General features: G+C 48.4%; 1 protein-coding gene across 1 annotated transcript in view; it reads left to right on the top strand.

The window, feature by feature from the left end:
- NR6A1 (nuclear receptor subfamily 6 group A member 1) overlaps nt 1-19,586 on the top strand; it is a 73,244-nt gene extending 53,658 nt beyond the window's left edge. Inside the window, exons 2-9 of the mRNA XM_059828838.1 lie at nt 1,200-1,430; nt 6,895-6,950; nt 8,976-9,133; nt 10,010-10,234; nt 10,948-11,202; nt 15,974-16,095; nt 18,348-18,500; nt 19,498-19,586. Coding sequence (XP_059684821.1) covers nt 1,200-1,430; nt 6,895-6,950; nt 8,976-9,133; nt 10,010-10,234; nt 10,948-11,202; nt 15,974-16,095; nt 18,348-18,500; nt 19,498-19,586 — 1,289 coding nt within the window. The remainder of the gene's footprint in view (nt 1-1,199; nt 1,431-6,894; nt 6,951-8,975; nt 9,134-10,009; nt 10,235-10,947; nt 11,203-15,973; nt 16,096-18,347; nt 18,501-19,497) is intronic.
- Nucleotides 19,587-19,942: the final 356 nt, after the last annotated feature.

Below are 19,942 nucleotides of genomic sequence, written 5' to 3'. Positions count from 1 at the left end.
AGCGAGGAGGTGGCCCGGTCCCTCTGCTTGCCCCTGGGAATACACAAGGTGTGATAGGATTTCATGTTCATTGGTGTCTGCCCAGCACAATTTCTGTATTTGCGCACCCTGGTCTGTGCGGTTGATGCAGAGCACTTTAGACCCTTTTTCCCCTCAGGGTTTCTGTTCCTCTGCTATCAACAGCACGAAGTTTGATGGAGGCTGCTGGGGAGAGCTGTACTCTCACCTTCGCTCCAAGGGCCCTGTCCCAGCACTGGGAAAGTGAAAGATGGAGCCTCCCCTTGCAGCCATGCGCTGCTGCTCTCCAGCGCTGTGCGATGGATCCGCATGAGCCTGACAGCCGGCTGCCTCTTCATCACACTGACCGTACAGAAACTCAAGGGTTTCCCTACTGTGTGCCCACCGTGGGTGCTGGGACCACTGGGCATCGAGAGGAGTGTTCAGAGAAAAACCTGAGAATTGCAATAGAATAAACTTCTGCGGCAGCGCAGCATGCTTGTGCCACGCTGATGAGAAAACATCATCCATTTCTTTGCTCTCATCCCTGTTCTCTGTTAAGGGAATACATAAGGTAGCACCAGGAAAGCCGCTCAGGGACTCGTTTGTCCCCCGGGTGACGGGGTTTGACCTCCTGCCCATGGAGGGAGGAGACACTGTTTCGTGGCAGAGGCAGGCACTGCAGCGATGTGGCCTCTTACGGCTGTAACGTGTGCTCCTCGCCATCTAAACGGCGCTTCGTTTCCCAAACTCCTTTCATTTCTGATAAATTGTGTGACCTAGGGCATTTCTGAGAGGCTGTTTTTTAAACAAACTTGGGTTTTACTTTTCTTCATTCTACTTGCCACTGTTGAGAATTTCTGGACTTAATATCCTATAAATATGTTGAATTGAAATGACTTTATTGGCGGTTGAGGAACTGGATTTGTGGCAGGCCTGTGAGGCAAACCCCTCTGCACACCTTGCTGTGCTGACCGAGTAAAGGCAGTGAGGAGCCTCATGCCGGCGGCACCTCCAGGCGGGCTGTGCCGGGCTGCCAAGACCGGCGTTTCTGGGTGAGCGCCTGTGCCGCGCTCTGCTTTGCAGATGTCTGTCCGGGCAGGCCACAGGGTGCCGAGACTTTCCCAGTCCCCTCGGGAGAGTTCCTGATTGCTCGGTGAAGCCCTTTTGTTGAACACAAAGCCTTTCGTCTTCTCTTCCAGATGAGCGGGTGGATCAGCGAACCTGCCTGATCTGCGGAGATAGAGCTACGGGGCTGCACTATGGGATCATCTCCTGTGAGGGCTGCAAGGGGTTCTTCAAAAGGAGCATCTGCAACAAGCGGGTTTACAGATGCAGTCGAGACAAGAACTGCGTCATGTCACGCAAACAGCGCAACAGATGCCAGTACTGCCGGCTGCTCAAATGCCTCCAGATGGGGATGAACCGAAAAGGTAAAGAAAACTGGGCTTTTTACTGGTGGAGGTACAGATTGGGGCCACTGTTAGCAATGCATGCTACCCTTCCTCAGCTGCCATTTTCTATTGCAATTCTGCCTCTAAAATTCTTGACAAGAAAAAGTGAAACTTCAGCAAAATTATGCATGGATAAAAAATTCTCCCTGAACTACTTCATTACTATATTGGAGGAAAAATCTGTATGAATTGAAAGCACGTATAAATATTTGGAGAACTGATAGTTGTGATCCCTTTTCTCAGGGAAGGTAACAGTTTGTTACTGTCCTTCCTGACTGATCCGTCCTTGCATTTACCCTGAGTGAAGCGGTCACTACTTCCATGCTTCAATATACTAACGTGGCAAAAATGACTGCCTTTAAATAGGCTTTTAAAATCCCAGGAGATCCGAGTCAGACTTTACCTGTTTGTTGTCGTGGGAGCTTAGACCTGCAGTTGCTGCCCAGTGATAAGGTGTGAGGGTCTTCACTTACCACCTGTCTCTGGTTGATGACGTGCAGCTCCCAGCAGCGGTGTGTGGAGCTGGGGAGTGCTGAAGGTGGTTTTACCAGGTATGAGGTCACTGAAGAGACAAGTGAGATCTGGGTTAGGGACAGCCACCCCTTGGTCCCTACATGTGCAGAGGTGATGAAATGCTGCGGTAACATCTTCAGGATGGAGAATCTTAAGTATCTCAGAAATTAGTAATAAAAAACAGCCTGGGATTTATTTTGGTGTCATGTTTCTGCTTCTCACTCCAATCTTTGGACTTTTTAATCTCTGGAACTGTTGTTACCCACTACAAGCAGAGGTTTCTTGGTTTAATGGCAAGAGACAGGAGTCTGAGCAGAAACGGGTGCTGCGGTAGGATGGGGGCTGCTTGGGCTCCCTCCGGGACATGCAGGTGGGATGGCGGGAGGGACCCCTTCCTGGCCGCCAAACAGAAGTGTCATCTCACGTTTTTGAAATGTAGCTATTGATGCCTTTAGTGTCATCGTTCATATGAAAGCTGCCTGTCAGAAGCACTAAAACTTCCATAAATTTACTGCAAATCCACCAGGATCTTCCTTAGAAAATGTATCTCGGGGCTGAGATGGAAAGCTTATCTCCTGACTGTTTTGATTACAAATTATCTTTGGGAATTTTACTTGATGGGGAAGGCAGGCTAGTTCCTGGTAATCTTTTAACTGAAGAGCCTAGTTCTGGGTCAGCAGAAGCGCTGGCTGGGTTTGTTCGGTGTGAACTGCTCAGCGCTTGTCATCAGGATTTTATAGATCAGGGTAAGTTACCTACATTTTCCAACCTCTCTCATCCGAGCCCAGCGTGGCAGCCAGCCCCTGGGAGGCCTCTGACCCTCGTCCGGCTGCTGCCCACCGCCGCCGGGCTGCCCGCCTGCTTCTCACAGAATCACTAAGGTTGGAAGAGACCTGTAAGACCATCAAGTCCAACCATCAACTAACCCCACCATGCCCACTAAACCATGTCCCGCAGTGCCACGTCCACACGTTCCTTGAACACCTCCAGTGATGGCGACTCCACCACCTCCCTGGGCAGCCTCTGCCAGTGCTTCACCGCTCTCTCTGCAAAGACATTTTTCCTAATATCCAGCCTGAACCTCCCCTGGTGCAACTTGAGGCCGTTTCCTCTTGTCCTGTCACTTGTCACTTGGGGAAGAGACCAACACCCACCTCCCCACAACCCCCTTTCAGGCAGTCGTAGAGAGCGATGAGGTCTCCCCTCACCTCCTCTTCTCCAGACTGAACACCCCCAGCTCCCTCAGCCGCTCCTCATCAGACTTGTGCTCCAGACCCCTCACCAGCTCCGTCGCCCTTCTCTGGACGCGCTCCAGCCCCTCCATGTCCTTCGCGTAGGCCCAAAACTGACCTGCCTCGCTGCCTGCCGGCGGGCCCCGCCCGCACGGGCCGTGCCGCTGCCGGCAGCACGCGCGCCGGTGGCGGCGGGCGCGGCTCACCCGCGGGGGCGGAGCGCCACCTGCCGGCCCGCTGCCCGCCCGTCTCCCTCCTTCCTTCCCGAAGCACCGCGTGAATTTCCCTTCCAGCGGCGCCTCTGCGGCTCGCGGGGAAGGCAGCGGGCGGCGGGCGGCGGTTCTGCCGCTTACAGCGGCCTGCGGCGGGCCCGGCAGCGCTTGCAGCAGTGCCTGGTGCGGCTGTCGGGGGGCTCGGGTGAACAAACAGCCCCGGCACGGGGCGGTTTGTGGAAGGAGGGGGGTCCGGAGGCCCTTGCCCCTCGCACTGGCGTCCAGGCGGGTTCCTCCCCTAACCCCCGGCTCCCTGTTACCTTCTCCGCTCCCCGGGCTGCGCGCAGGCCCGCCTTGCGGAACCGCTGCCTCAGCGGGTCCGGGCCCGGCTGCTCCGGCCTTGTTCCTCCTCGCTTGTTCCTCTCTTTCCCCCGACAGGTACTAGCTTAAGGAGCATTTTCTTCAATATTTTCATGCCGTGGTGCCCAAGTTATTGCATAATTGAGCTGCAAAGTTACTTCCTAACCAGGTCTGAATATAGTTGGTTTTGAATTCATGTAAGGCATCGAGCTCAACATCGGAAGGAAGATCCTTGAGGAGACTTTGACCGTCGTGCAGCCCTGTGCCACGACGGCTCTTCGGGAGAGCCTGTCTGTGTGTTGGGACCAGCCAGGGCTCTTGAAGCCTTTTTTGGTGGACCGCCAGCAAAAACATTACTACCTTTTGTTGCGGATCTCGGCTAGGTTATGCAACTAGCAAGACTTCCAAAAATCCCGTTTAAGTGAAGCATCCTGAATGTACTGGGAGACAGGGGAGTTCAAAATCCGAGCAGCAAGCAGCAGGGAATGGTGCTGGTCCACAAAGGCCAAGCTTTGCAGCAGAACGTGCATCTTTGCTGATACCCAACTCGGGTATCGCAGCAGACACAAAGTATTGCCGAGCACCTCCCAAGTGTGGGGTTTTTCTTCTATGTAGGCTAGGAACAGTTGTAAGAGTTTACAAAAATAAACAAAGTCAGTTTGTGTCCTGTAAATCTTGCTGTGGGATGCTGTGCCTGCGGGCGTGCGGCGGGGTCTGGCAAGGCTGTCTGTCCAGGGAGCGTGGAACCACTGGCCAGCAGGGAATGGCTGGAGCACTGGTAATGGTTTCAAGAGTAATGGGATTCATTTTATCTCCGGTTGTTGAAAAATAGCAGCAGCCTTAAAGATAATCTGCATGAGCTTGGGTAATGCCTTGGGCAGAGCTCTGGTTTAAATGGCACCCACTGCTCCGAGGACCTGCTCAGCCAAACTACAAACTCGTCTTGGCACACAGGGGTTACCAGGTGGGTTTGCGTTCAGGGTGCAGGAGTTCATGCAAAGTGTTGCCCTCGGCAGTGGCTGGCTGGCTTTGCCAATTCGAAAGGCAGCTCATCAAACCAGTTCGGCAGGGAGGGCAGCTCGGCCGGAGCTGGAGGATAGAGCTACAGCCCTACAGCCCTGCTTGCGGGCAAGGCAGAAGGCCGCTGGAGAATAAAGACCGGCCTGGTGGCGACCAGCATTGCCTCCATGGTTAAGAAGAACTGTAAACTCTGCAGAGGCAGATTTTCCAAGGTGTTCTGTAAGGTGATGTGGAGATAGAAAAGAAAGATAACAGCTTATGTCTGCTACAATTACACTTTGAATTCAAAAGGCCAAGACACTTTATGTTCATGGCTCTTAATGGAATTAACTGAGAAGCTTTCTGAATCACAGTTAGCAATAAAATATCTTGGAAAACTAGAGAAATTCCCCCCAAATTGGAGAACTGTTACTGTAGTTCTATTAAATTAAAAAAAACCTAAAGGGAGTAACAGAGAGATAACCGTGATGGCTTAGTTTTACGTCAGCCACATTTTTAATGAGACACCAATGGTTTTTTGAAAGAGCTTTCATAGAAAATAAACAGCCTTGTTTGTTAAAATGAGCATGTTGTCTTGCTATAACTTAAAAGATTTGTGTAATGTAAAAGATAACCATAATTGTTTTGTGTCCTGTGTTTGCGGCTTCTCCAGTGTGCTTAAATGAATGCTATCTGGCATTTCAAATAAAAATGCTTGCTGTTCTATGGAGGTGATAGAGTTTGCATTAGAAGGATTAAAACTGTATTGCTGATCTCATAACGTGTTGTTGTAAGGTGCCACAGGCATTGCTGTGCTGCTGGTCACGGGCTGGCGGAGCTGTAAATCATCAGGAGAGTTTTGCGTAGTGATTTGCATTGCTTGACTCGGTGGTTACGCTTCAGGAAAATGCAGTTTACATCCAAGTGCGTGCATAGCTCTGCCTTGCTACGATTGCCGTGGGTGAACCCGCGTGTGTACTCCCTTGCAAGTGCAGCACCGAGGCAGATGGGGATGATTTGAGCTGAGGATACCTAAAATCAAGCAGCAATATGGCATTTGTGCTACAGAAATTTCTCCTTAGATTTTGTGCCATTTTCTGCTTCGGGAGGGCCTCCTGCCGAGCAGGGTGAGGCCGGCCGGCAGCAGCAAGGTCACCGTGCAGCTGGGGAGAGCCTCCTGCCAAGTCTGGCCAGGTCGTGGTGGGAAAGAGATTGGGACCTGATAAGCAGGGGGGACCTGGCCCAGGAGAGGAGGCGCACGAGGAACAGGGTTGGTCCTCAAATGCTGTCGGCTTCTGCAGAGCTGCTTTACCAATAAAGAGAAGAGCAGGGGGAAGAGGAAGGTAGAGAAGCAGCTTCAGGATAATCTCATTAATTGCACTTCACTGAAGCTCCCTGGAAATTCTTTAAAGAGTCTTAAGAATGCAGCTGCTGTATCGAGAAACTAGGCTGCCCTTCCGAAATGAAACTGCATAGCTTGGACTAGCAACTCGAATATCGAACAACAGCTTTGCACGCAACTGGTTGGGTAAAACATCTCCCCTCCTTTTTCCGTGATAGCTGTAGGAGATCTGACCCTCTGAAGTGACAGCGGTGTTACTCGTTACCGCTGACGTGCTTTATCTCTGTGTTGTCGGCAGCACTGGTTGGTGTCTTTCCAGGTGGAGCCTGGCCCGCGGTGGTTCACAGGGCTGTGGGCAGTGGAGTTAGAAATGCTGGCGTTCGCATTTCATTTTCTAGCAGTTGTGGGCATTCATTGGGTTATTTCCAGGGGTGAAGTAGGGTTGCTTTCTGTGTGCCACTTCTCAAATTATTCTGGAATTAATTGTGATAAAGGATTTGCTATTCCTTCATTACCTGTCACTCAAGGATCACATGAAGAAACCAAACTCCCTGAGTAATGCTTCGATGTGTGTATGCCCTTTGGGGTGAGGATCATGGTGTGTACTGCTCAAGCTCCCCAGTGCCCTGGAAAGCACTGGAGGTTTCTGTGTAAACTGCCTGGATGAGCAAAATGAATCTTTTAAGATATAAAGATTTTTTTCAAAATAGCAGATACCTTCTGATGTATTTCTGGAATACCGAACAATAAGCGTTCCTCATCAAGGTTTGGTTGTTTTCTTTCAGCAATCAGAGAGGATGGCATGCCAGGAGGCAGAAACAAAAGCATCGGACCTGTCCAGGTGAGCATGTCCAGCCCTTTTTCCATGGTTCCCTTCAGCTTTTGCTCTCTTGGCCTTGGCACACACCTCCTGGGTGGTGAGCTTGGCCCGTGGCAGCAGCTCGGCATAGGATGGGGCTGGGGTTGACTTGACTGAGCCTTTCTCAGCCCTGCCCGTGCGTCCTGCTGGGGTAGCAGAGCTTTGACTCTCCACAAGTGTTAGAAATACCTGTCATGAACAGTAGATTTGTAAATAAAGCTCGGTGCTTGCTTGTCCCCGGAGGGGACATGGCGCAGTCCCAGTGCCTATGTGAATTCACGGGCAGTCTCTGGCCATCACGGCGCTCTGTCCTTTGTGAGCTGCACAAGGACGTCCGTCCCTCCGCAGCTCCCAGTAAATCTCACGGGCTGCCTGCTGCAATTCCTTCGGTCGTTGTGAGCAGGGCACCCAGTAAATGTCTTGCTGATTGATGGCGCAGCTTGTCTGGAGATGTCTTGTAAAGCGCGAGGTAATTCAGCACAACAGCTTGTACTGCACGTGTGAGAAATGATGGCCATTTCCAGCTCACTTCTAGAAAAGCGGTCTTTTAAAAATTTACTATTGATTTTAATAAAACAGAAATAACACTGAAAGCATTTTCTGTGACTCTCTGTGCCTATGAAGAGGGTACTTGTGTCAGTCCAAAACCAAACCATGAGACGCCAAGCAACCAGATGCCCTGCTTGCTCAGTAAGGTCTTCCACAGTGAACTGAGAAAAAGGCAGGAGTTAGAGTGCGGCCCTGCCTGTGGTCAGCATCAGAGAGAGCCTAGCTCAAGTAATAAAAAAATATCTTAGTAATGAGAGAACATTTCCTGCTGTTTGCAAACATCATATTTATAACAGCATTGGTTACCGATTCTTAAAGCCTGTGTGGATCTGTCAAGGAAGAATAAACATTTCATTTCTGGCCAGGTGAGAATTTTTACTGCCTCTCTGAGCAACGTAGCTGTAGTACACCAGCAGCCTTTGCTAGCCAGAGTGGGCCCTTGCTCATCTGAGACCTGCGTGATCGGTCAATGTTGGACCGTAGGTTCTGCCATCAACTCCGTTTCCTGGGGTGAGACTATTTAGCTATTGCACTCTTCAGATTCTCTACCTGGGTGAGCCTACCAAGTTTTTCTGACAATTTTGCAAGACTGGAGTAGACTGTCTAAGCAATGTTTGGCTCTTGAAAATGATGTTCAGAGTTCACTGCACTTTCTTGCAGCATGTTAACTTGAAGTCTTTCTGTATTTTGTGCCAGCCTCACTAAGGGACATGCTCAGAATTAAAAAAAAAAAGCCCAGAAACATTCATGTTGCATTTTCCCCACTACTGATGCAACAGTTCTCCAGGAGCATAGCCAGCTTTTTCCTGAAACTTCATACTTCAGTGAACTCCATTTTTTATTTTTATTCAGTCTGTTTTAGCTTCATGTATATTACTCTGTAATACTTGTTTTAAGTGTTAGATGCTTGATTACTTCTTTAGGTGCCACCTTGTTCTTATCTGGGGAAAAATAGTGAACAATGATTCCCTGTAAATGTTTTCCTGACTAATTTTATATATGTCACCTTGCCTCTCTCAATTGCTTTATCAAACTGGAGCTTACCCCACCTTCCGTTTGCCTTTACCTCTGCCGAGTACTGAGTGATCTTCCCGATGAACTGGCCTCAATTACTCCCAGGTTTTTCACTGTGTGACAGCGGCTGATTTATGGCTCGTTGCTGTGTGTATTTGACATCATCTTTCCATGTGTCCATTCCTGTCTACTGTGTTATAGTCACTTGAGTTGTACTGCAGGCACTGGAGGTCACCACGATTAGCTGTAAATAGAATTTTTCATGAACTTTGTTAAATGTAAAGGAAAGATGTGATATCTGCAGGAACAGCGAAGTGTTTCTCCTGTTGCAGGGTGGTTTCAGCTCTGTCGGATGTGTCTGTACGGTCAAGGTGTTCGTGTACAGAGCCTCTGCCTTGTTTCTGTTCTGAGCTGAAGTAACGACAATGGTCCTGTATTTGACAGATATCAGAAGAAGAGATTGAGAGAATTATGTCTGGGCAAGAATTTGAGGGAGAGGCAAACATGTCATGGAGCAACAATGGAGACAGTGACCATAGTTCCCCTGGAAATGGAGTTTCTGAGAGCAACCAGCCTTCACCCGTTTCTACTCCATCTTCAAGGTGGGAATGACCCCTGGAAGAATTTCGTATTACAGTAGTCTTGGCCGTCTTTCCCCGAGTGATACTTTGGGTCAATGTAGGAAAAATACACCATGAGTGCATCTTTGTGTAAACTGAGCGTACTGTAGATTCTTACATCTCTAATTGCATTTTGAGAAAGACAGCACTGGATTGAAAAGAATTGAACTGGGAGGTGAAACACTCATGAGCAAGTGAAAAAGAAGACAACACTGAGTTAAAATTATATTTAAAATAGATCTCTTAGTTTGTATTGATACATTTTTCTGCAGATCGTGGGAACTTGATTACTTCTCACTGTTCATTCTGTATAAGCTGTTTTTTCTCCACTGTATTCAGATTTTGAAAATAAATGACTCCATTTAGGTTACTAATTGACGGTGTTATATTAACATCAGTTACTGTTAGCGCAGCGTTTGATTGTAAGCACGGCAAGAATCTCAGACTTGCATTCTGTTTGCTTTCAGTTGCATCTTAAGCTAGGTGATATTCGTGTTCACTAGCTGTGTAAATTCTTAATTTACAGTCCTAAGTTCTGGCCCTTTAAGGAAGCCGGAGTGGAAATGCTTCATACAGTTGAGTTTCTGTTTTACTCTCCAAATGGCTGCTCAGCAGCAGTTCCCAGATCTCCATTAAGCGGAACTAGCGCCGAGCCCGGCTCAACATGAGGCAAGCGTAAGGCGTCTGGTCTGCAGACTCTCAGTTATTTCCAGGGTAGGGTTTAAACACAAAGGTATTTTGCATTCGGTTTTTTTCCTCCATGTTTTTATTAATGTTTCTGATGGAGCTGGATGCAACGTTTTAATGAATCAGGTGGAATTTTGGGGGTATATTAAAAAGCTTTTCCTCTTCCAGTAGGTCCGTGGAGCTGAATGGATTCGCTGCACTCAGGGATCAGTATATCGGGACGCCGGTGTCCACGCACTATCAGTACCTCCCGCACCTTTTTAGCTATTCTGCGCACTCGGCTCTGATGCCCCCCCAAACGCGCAGCCTGGACCCCCAGTCGCACAGTCTTATCAATCAGTTAGTGTCAGCGGAGGACCTGGAGCCGCTCGGCACGCCGATGCTCATTGAGGACGGGTGAGTGTGCACTGTGTGGTGCAAGAGGCTGCCCAGAGCTGCATGTTCCTGGCTGTTGTTTGGGTCTGCACACACGGCTGCAGCTTGTGCAGCAGAGGCTGCTGATGACGAGGGGGGCGGCTGGGTGCCTGCGTTCATGGCCCGATCGGCATGGGGGGCATGTCCCCTGGGAGAAGATGCAGCTGTAGTGCAAGCAGCAAACCAGACCATGTCCCGTGGGTGGCCTGTGCCCTTGCCTGCGGCTGGAGCTGGCATGCACGGACCTTGCGTGGAGTTTCAGGCTGTGTGGCCAGGCTGAGCCTGCGCAGGAGCGGGTTTTATGGGTTTCAGCCCTGAGATTGCATTAACTGTACAAAAGTTAATAAGCACGGTAGCTGGAAAAATACACACAGGTGGAAAAAAGCTTGGTAGTCCGTCCATGGGTGAGAGCTGCAGGGCTGTCTCTGAGGCCGAGCCGCCCCGTGGCCGGCAGGCTGGGTGCTGGCTGGGTGGGTGACCCCAGCGGTCGGGGGGGCTGCCCTCGCAGCCCCGGGCCCGGCAGGCTGGGTGCTGGCCGTCGCAGCTCCTGCCGCCAGGTGACACTCGGCACCGGCACTTTGGGCACTTGAACATGAATTCCTGCGGCATTTGCCTTGCTTTTCAAGTGCCTCGTTGGATGGCGTCATTCAGTGTTGTTAATTGTTTTTATGCCTTCATATTAACTGTGCCTGCAGGTATAAAGTGACTCAGGCAGAGCTGTTCGCGTTGTTGTGTCGTCTGGCGGATGAACTGCTTTTCCGGCAGATTGCTTGGATCAAGAAGCTGCCGTTCTTCTGCGAACTCTCCATCAAGGACTATACCTGCCTGCTCAGCTCTACGTGGCAGGAGCTGATCCTGCTCTCCTCGCTGACTGTTTACAGCAAGCAGATCTTTGGTGACCTTGCAGACGTCACCTCCAAGTACTCTCCCTCTGACGACGAGCTGCACAGGTGAGACATCGGGCTGAGCCCGTGGGTAAGGGAGCAAGGTCTAGGGATGGAGGAGCTGTTGGGAGGATGGCAGTTGGGTGCCCTGTGACCAACTAACCACTTCTCCTGGGACAGGTCACCTCACCTGCTGCTGTTTTCCTTTTCTGTTTTTTAGGGAAAGGTTGTTCCAGGCTTAGAAAGTACACCACAGTTAGTCAGGGTTGAATCAAAACTTCCTTCTGCAGGGCAAGGTGCATAGTGCTGTATGGTGCTTTTTGAAGTTCCCGTAGCAATGCTGTCATCCTCCAGCACAGCCCTGCAAACCACCTTTTTTATGGGGAGAGTAAAACTAACCAACAGTTTGGGTAACCCTGAGATACAGAACGGAAGGTCTTATTTAAAAATCCTTTGGGCCAGTGGAAAGGTTGTTCACAAAGCTGGTTGTCTGTATTATCAAAGTATTCATTATTAATTGCTATTTCATTGTTTTGGTTACATAAATTTAAAGATGTTGCAACTTAGCTCTTGTTTTTTCCACAGTACGTGCTATCTGATGCTCTGAGGAACCTGCCTTTCATTTATCATTTTGGTCAGGGTGTTGTGTTTTGGTTTGGGTGTTCTGTTTCGTAGTCTTGGTGCCAGACAGATCCTCCTTTTCGTAGTAGACTCACAATCTCACAATATTATGGCAGAGTGGGTAGGATTTACAGAAACTGCTGCCCACCCTCCCTTTTACATCTGCCCCGTTTGCGCTCTGCCCTTGTTAGGCTTGGCGATTTTGCAGGAGTCACCAGGGGATCTAAGTGTCTGATGAGCAGAGATTTAAAATACTGCTGCAGTCCTCAGCCATCACAGTATCTAACGGTTCTTTGGAGTTCTTTTGTGCGTCTGTTTTGACAACCGGAGGGGCTGGCTGGCTGATGACCACGGCAGAGGAGTGGAGGAGCCGAGAGCTGGACCCAGGTGTCTCATTTCCTGGGGCAGGTTCCTCCGCGGCGCTGTTCTGCCCGGCCATTCATCGCGCATCTGGTGCTGCTCCTGCAAGGAACAGTAAGGGTCATAGAAAACCACAATAACACTTGTTCCTGCATTCAGCTGTCCTTTTGTGCCTGCTGTCCTGGCCAGAGCCTCAAAAGAGAAGTGTTTGTTTCATTTTGGGTTTGCGATAAATACGAGCGAGAGGTAAGAAGACAAGACAAAGGAGGAATCCTCGCCCTTCAGAAACCCGCAATTCAGAGCTGGTCGCCTCGAAAGTTCTTCAGAGAAGATCTGTGCACATGGATGAAAATAGGTGTTCTTGGGAGCGGAATGTTTCTGTAGTCTCTTCTTCTGATGTAGCTTTTCAAGTATCATTAATTGTCATTAGTGACATGGGAAAATGCACACCAAAAAAGCTATTTAGTGAGAAGTTGCACAGATGAGGGGTCTCAAGCTGCATGGCTCCCTCCCGGTTGTCTTTGTGGTAGTTCAGCCATAGCTTGACTGCAGGCGGCAGTGGGGTAGTTTGTGGATATCGGTCTCCCTGTCCGATGCACTCATGGAAAAGCTGGTCCCTTCAGATTTGCAAGGGCTGTTATGAAGAGGTGTCCGACTTGTGGGTTTCCTCGAAGAGCCCCTGTTTCCTCTGGTGTTGGTCAGTAGTGATTGCAAACCGAGTTCGTTAAATCTCACAGCCTGTTGAAGAAATCTTGCCAAGCTGTGATAGTCAGGCACTCTGGGGATAATTTCTGTTCTTACTGAGCCAAATGATGGGAGCAATGCTAATACTTAAGTAGGTGACAAATGAAGGCATAGGATGAGCTCCCCAGCCCCTGTGTTTTAATCACTTCTAACAACTGGCTAAACGTTCTGTTTGCCTGCTAGATCAAATGTTTTCTTTTATTGTGCTGTTTTTCTGGAGGTGAATATGAAATGAATAGATTCCTGACCTCCCCCAGCACTCCTGATAGCGCTTCCCTTCCCCCGTCTCCCCAGCTGATCCTGATAACTCCCGGCCAGAAACTTGCCTGGTGTAAACTGCGAGGAAAAGTGTGTGGAGGAGTCAGTCCTCGAGAAGAAATAGGGCTGTGAAAAACAGAACGGCTTTGTTTGAAAGGGGGAGGAAAGTATGCACAGAAAAGTAAGACAGTTCAACTGCAGGAATGAGAGAAGAGCTCTCCTGGATTTATGAAGTGATGAGTGGCTGGTAAAAATGTGCATGCTCTAAAAACAATTAAACCCAACAGACGACTGAGTGGTCTTTGTGCTCATTAACTTCTTGAGCTTTGCAATCTTGCACCTGCAAGATTTTTAATGTCAACTTGAGAGCAAGAAAACTTGTACAACTTTAGATTAGCCGACGAGGCTTTCATCACTTACAATATTACTTTCTTGAAGACGTGACCTGGAGTTCAGATAGCTTGTTTTCACTTCTCTGAGGTTGAACTCCACCATGCATTTTACAAATAACTTTGAAGTAAACAAACATACATGCCAAAATAAGGTATTATTCAGTGAAAAAGGTTCTATTTTTGTTCTATTCAAAGATGGCTTTCTGGCTGTGCTCTTATTCTTTGTGTTGTACAATGCCAGAGCGCAGCTGAAGCTTCTCTAAACACTTCTGTCCCACTTCTGAGCATTTTTGCAATATGTGGTTTCTTTGAAACTGGGGGTATTGCTGTGAGATGTGTTCCCGAGAGGCCATTCTGGCTGTTGGCACACGTGGGATGGTCCCAGAGCGTGCCTGTGGGCACCGGCAGCCCTCCGCGCCCTCCAGCTCTGCTTCTGCCTGTTGCTTAGGCCATGGCTTTTACATGGTGCACACGTGGGGCGTTGCTCCTGAAGAAGAAGCCCGGCACCCCATTCTGCAGGAGGACCTCGTTCTGCACCCGCAAAATCTCCATCAGGCAATTTTCCAGGAGATTTTGGGGAGATTTACATTCCTTGTGCATCGGCATGCCCTCTCCCACCCGTCTGTGTCACTGGCTTCCCTTGGCATAGCGTGGATGCTCCGGAGAAATGCGCAGCTGGTTTTCACCAAACAGCACAGATTCAGAAATGAGTGTGGCCGTACCTGGTGAGATACCCCAGGGCGGGTGTAGGTGGTGGATCCAGATCCCAGCGGAGGATCCCTGACAGTCCACACAGGCAGCAGCAGTGCTTTTCTGGTTGGATCTTGACATGCGTTTATTAGATGCAGTGAATCCTGCACGTCCTGTTTGAGGGGGAAAGTTTAGAAGGAAATGGCATGCGTTCCTTAGGCTGCACGATTCAACCTTAGACCATAGCCTGAAGTTTCACTCCCTTTAACATTGGCTATTTGTGGTTTTATGCATATTTGTATTTGTGAGGAGGATCCCAGCCTTCCTGCAGTACGTCTCACCCCAGAAGCTCTCAGCCAAGGAAATAAACAAACCGTAACAAACAGGCAAGTGGAAGTACAGGATCTCTGTGAGTCACTCCTGGGAATTTTTGGGAGGTGAGCTTCCTCACCTGTCTGTCAGATAAACGAAGTGTGTGCCACTGTTGTACATGGGTCAGTGTAATTCTTCAGTGTTTAAAACAAGGCTATTTCCAACGGCATGCTACAGATACGAGAAATTGTAGGCACTTTTGCTGTTGGAAATGGACTTTGCTCTGGGAGTTTCTGTGCAGCAGGGCCTGGGGTCCGTGTTCCTGCAGTCCTGTACCACCGGAGCAGCCCTGCTTGGGTGCTGCTCTGTTCAGCTGGCACGCCGAAATGTGCTGTGCAGAGCCAAAGCCTTGGGGATTGCACTGATTCTATAGGCAACAGGGAAAATTAATTGATCGGCTTTGTAGAATGGAGGGGTTTGTTGAAAAAACCAACAACTTGGGTGTCAGGTGGGGTGTGTTTGTTGCAGAGAGCCAGCGTTCCTCTGTAATGTGCTGTAAAGCAGCACCAATCCCAGATCTCTCAGGGTGGGGTGCGGGGTGCTGTCCAGCTGTTGGGGACACCTCCGGGCCCCCAAGGATGCGTCGGCATTTCTGCCGGTGGCCAGTGCAGGATACGTTGGGCTGCTGCAAGTGGTGGCAAGCACAAATTAAAGAAAGGTGCCAGGCAGTGAGGGGAGAGAATGCGTGAAGGGCTGCTGGGGGCGGCTCGTTTTCTCAACAGAGGGAAGGCACTCCATGGATTGCTAGAGGTGCTTTTATCCTGCGAAAGTATCCATCAGGAGTAAGGCGCAGTGCTGTATAACGAGGTGTGAGCTGCTTTCTGCTGTGGATAGAGGCAGTGCAACACCAGGCAGACGGGGAATACCTACTGACCCTTGCATCTGGCAGGACAACGGTTGTTTTGCAGGATATTTTCATGTCCTACAAGACAAGTATCACTTGACACGTCTATGAAATCTTATCTCATTCCCCAAACTGCTAAGTTAAACCCTGCATTAGCCCAGTGAAGTGTGAAGGCATATTCCTCATTGAAATCTGGGGAAATACAAGTGTAGAGAGGCAAAGCAGTGTCCCTACAAGCATGCAAGAAGTTTTTGCATATTCCTGGCTCCATCATATCTTTTCCTCTGTCAGAGCAGGCTGGCAATGAACTGAATCACCAGGAGATTTTTTTTTTTTGCTAAAATACCTGTAACAATCAAGTTTGTAACTGAAGCATTTTCCTTCTTACTTCTACTTTAATTTAATGGTGCCAGCAGACTTCAAGCAGTTTTGATGACAATTTTTTTTTTATCCTCTTGCAAGACCTTAAAATCTCTAAAGTTATTTTAATAAGCTTCTTGCCTTTATTGTACAGACTGTCCCCTGTATATGTTGATGTGTGATCTCTATCCTCCAGATTCAGTGAAGAGGGGATGGAGGTGATGGAGCGGTTGATCTACCTCTTTCGCAAATTTAACCAGTTGAAGGTCAGCAATGAGGAGTACGCGTGTATGAAAGCCATTAACTTCCTAAATCAAGGTGAGTCACCGAAGAGAAGGTATTGGTCCCACTGGAGAAGTTCTCTGAAATGGTCTGAGCAGTCTTTGCTTCCCAGCTGAGGAATGGGAGGAAGGGGTCCGAGACCCCCAAAGAGACTCAAGCTGTGAAACCTCCCTGCACGTGTTTGCCATTGCGCGGACCAAACACCGTGCAGAGGGGAATACTTATGTACCCACATGAAGAAATCCTGGAAGTGAATGAATTAATTTGCTTAGCCAGGTTTTATTGCCTTTAAATATAGACACCAAGGACAGTAAGTGTGTCATTTTGCATGTGTACCAACGGCACTGATACCAGAATTAGAACAGAGCAGAGTCATCAGTGAAACCTTTCTGGATGAGGTTTGGGTAAGTGCTGACTTACCAGCTGCTAACGAACTTTTCATCAGGCAAAGATGTGTCATCTAAAAGTATTATTGCTTTAGGTAACTGTTTAGGCAATTAACTAAATGACACTTTAAAACCAGTTAATTTGCACAAATTTTTTTTTCTGAAGTAGGCATTGACTATTTGCATAACAACCTTTCAAAGATTCCCGACTAGAAAATGTATTTGTTCATTCTTCTGCTTTAAGGGGTGAATTTGTAGAACCAATCCTCCCTTTTTTAGAGCTTTTCTGACTCTTTAAAATATTTACCTTCAGGCTATATACTTAGGTCACCTAGTTGGCTTCCTACTATTTAGATTCTAGATCTCATACTAGCTCTTTAAAGTGAAAAGTAATCATGAATGAAGTATTTATCTGCAGGCAATGAATTCTGCCTGAGAAGGGACTGAATCCTCCGGTTGATTAACCAGCCCGTTAAAGCTGCCAGTCCAGGCTGCTGCAAGACCCTAGACATTGCAAAATCCATGCAGAGTCATTCTTTAACATGTGAGAAGATCCTGGTTGTTTCCTCACAACGTAGTGGGCTGGAATAGTTTGGAACAGATCTATTTTGTTCCTCAGTAGTGCTTGTCCCTGTCTCTGCTCTTGTACGTTGTCTCAATCCACTGCCTGTGGATCCCCTTTCCTGGTCGTTCGTTGTGGCCCTGCGTCTGTGAGGTCTCGCAGAACATTTCTTCACGTTGTAAATGAAGCCAGCTGTTGAGCGGTGAATGCTTAGTGGATGGTGTTCTGCTGTAATTTTGGAAATAAATGTCCCCAAAGTCTTTTGTACTGTGAAAGATAGTTGCAGTCTGTAAAAATGTGCTGCGGGCTCTCTCCTCCCCCACTCATTTCCAGCGGGAGATAATGCTGACGCTTCACTCTGTGCCGGGCTGAGGTTCCGGTTTGCTTCCCTGGGCAGTTTCCTGACACTGGATAATGCACTTCTCGAGCTGTCTCCATTGTTTTCCAAAATGTATTTTCATTAACTTCCTGTCTTCTTTTATTTTTAGTTGAAGTTTGCAATTTTTTATGTGAAATACCTGAGAATTATTTTTAAAAGTCAGCTTTTGGGCAGTAGATAAATGCCTCTTCCGTCAGATGGTCTTACAGTACAGAGCCTGCACCGAGGCTCCGCAGCTTCCTTGCTCCACCGCGCTGGATCCTTCCCAGGACCCCCAGCAGCGTGCCGATGCCGTTGATCACGCTGAACGGTGGCAGTGTGCCTTCCTGCCAGTTTGATAGCTTGGGAACGTCCATTTTTCCTTTGTGTGCGTTGCCCGACATGGGCAAAGCTAAATTTAAAAATAAGAAGTTGACAAGTTTATAAAGCTCATATGACATAATTCATAAGCAGATGGGGAGAAATATGATGATACCTTGAATTATAGAGTTGAGCGCTTTCCTCAGCCAAGATGATATAGCTAAAATCAACATGTTTCTGTCTGAGGAAGTATTACGCTGAATCCGCTGTGAGGACTAAACCTTGACACACAGCTGCTTTACACCAGGCAGGCGGGGGTTTAAGGTTGCTGGAGCTGCTCTCTCCAAGAGCGTTCATTGAGCTCTGTAGATGAGCAGCTTAGGACATTAGCTGTTCTCATCCTGGTCTTCCGTGGAAGGAAGTCCCCTACCCAGACACGCATGTACAGACACATCCACAATGCAGGCACGCCAGGAGGGGAGACGGGAATTTTAGTATTTGTCTAACCGGGCACTGGAAGCCATTCTCCAAAGCAGGGACCCAGCTTAGAGTTTTAGCAGTCAGTCTGTCTTTCCTGGAGAAGTAGCAGTAAGTGCGAGGCTGCTGCTCTTCTGGGATGTTTTCGTCAGGATTTCATTACTCTAATTGTATTCGCTTTCAGACATCAGGGGTCTGACTAATGCGTCCCAACTGGAGCAGCTGAATAAGCGGTACTGGTATGTTTGCCAGGACTTCACGGAGTACAAATACCCACACCAGCCAAACCGTTTTCCGGATTTAATGATGTGTTTGCCAGAGATACGATATATTGCAGGTAACTTTTTGAGCTCTTCTCCCGCTGGGATCATGTGCAAGTTATGAAATTTGCTTTTAAAAGAAAATTAATTTATAACAGTGAAATTCTTGTCAGCTTTGGTGGAGGATGTTTGTGTGGGACCTTTTTCTATCGAAGCTTCTCCCCCACCTTTAAGCTGATCTCCCGTCACCCCTAGCTCACCCAGCCAGACTGGCTCTTCGCAAGCTGTCCTTGTGACGCTGGCGGATGCGGCGTTACGTCCTGCTCCAAGAAGGCATGCCTTGCTTGGACCTGCCACCCTTTAAGTACTTTGGTCAGGTTGTCCTTTTATTTTCTTCCTTTCAGTCCCAACTCGGAGGCGTTTTGTCTCAAAAGGGTGTAATCCTGGTTTGAGTAGTTATCTCGTAAGAAATAGAGAGATCCCTGAAATGCTGCTTAATTAAAGAGCAGATGATAAGCAGCGCGGCGGGCAGACCTGCAGTGTAACCCCCAGGTTTCAGCTCATCTGGACCTCTGGAAGCCGCAGGTGAACTTTCAGATGCAGTTGTGTCACTAATTAGATCTACAAGGTCTGGTGTTACTAAAACATTGTTTGTTCCTGAATGTTATGGCAAAGGGAGATACTTGCCTCCCCGTGTCAAGGCTCCGTATGCTTCATCCTACTCCGCTGTAACGAACTAGATAATAATCGCAGAGTAGCTCTCGTAATTTACCCATTGAGATCAACAAGGGAGTTTGAGGAGAGACGGGATTTAGTCTTTCCCAGTTTCTATAAATACTGCTCCATTGTGGAGAAATCATTTTGATCTGACTTCACCCATTTATTTAGCTTTTGATTCAGTAAATAATAAATCCTGTTGTGTCCAAATGAATATCAAATGTCTAATGTAGCACTAGGATGATTAACTGTTTCTCTGAGAGGTTCAAGGTAAAACCATCTCCAGCGTTGCTGGCTTAGGTGTCTCTGAAATCTGATTCAGGAGTGGCTGCTAATTCTGGGTTTTTTTCTTACCAGGAAAAATGGTGAATGTCCCCCTGGAGCAGCTGCCTCTCCTTTTTAAGGCCGTTCTACATTCCTGCAAGACGAGCGTGAGCAAAGAGTGAGCCCAGCTCGCCCCGGCCGGTGCCTTACGCTGTGCCTCAGGCAGGGAGCGGGCTCACCCCGGGAGAGGGGCAAACGCGATCCAGGCAGGAGACGGGGCATTGGGCGTCCCTGCCATTGTAGCAAGAATCTTTTTTGTTTGTTTTTGTTTTTTTACTCTTTTTCCTATATATTTATTTCACGACAGAGTTGAATGTATGATCTTCAACACGATGCACATGGTTCTGTATGAATGCAGCAGATGCATTCTCCAGCGGTTTACAGAATGTGAAGATGTTTAATGTTACAGTGTTTGTTAGGGTTAGTTCTTTTGTATTTGGGGGGCTGGGGACTGAGATGACTAAGACTACCTCAAGGA

Source organism: Gavia stellata, chromosome 24 (genome assembly GCF_030936135.1).
Source record: "Gavia stellata isolate bGavSte3 chromosome 24, bGavSte3.hap2, whole genome shotgun sequence".
Lineage (NCBI taxonomy): Eukaryota > Metazoa > Chordata > Aves > Gaviiformes > Gaviidae > Gavia > Gavia stellata.
This window is presented reverse-complemented; position numbering and strand designations above follow the sequence as displayed.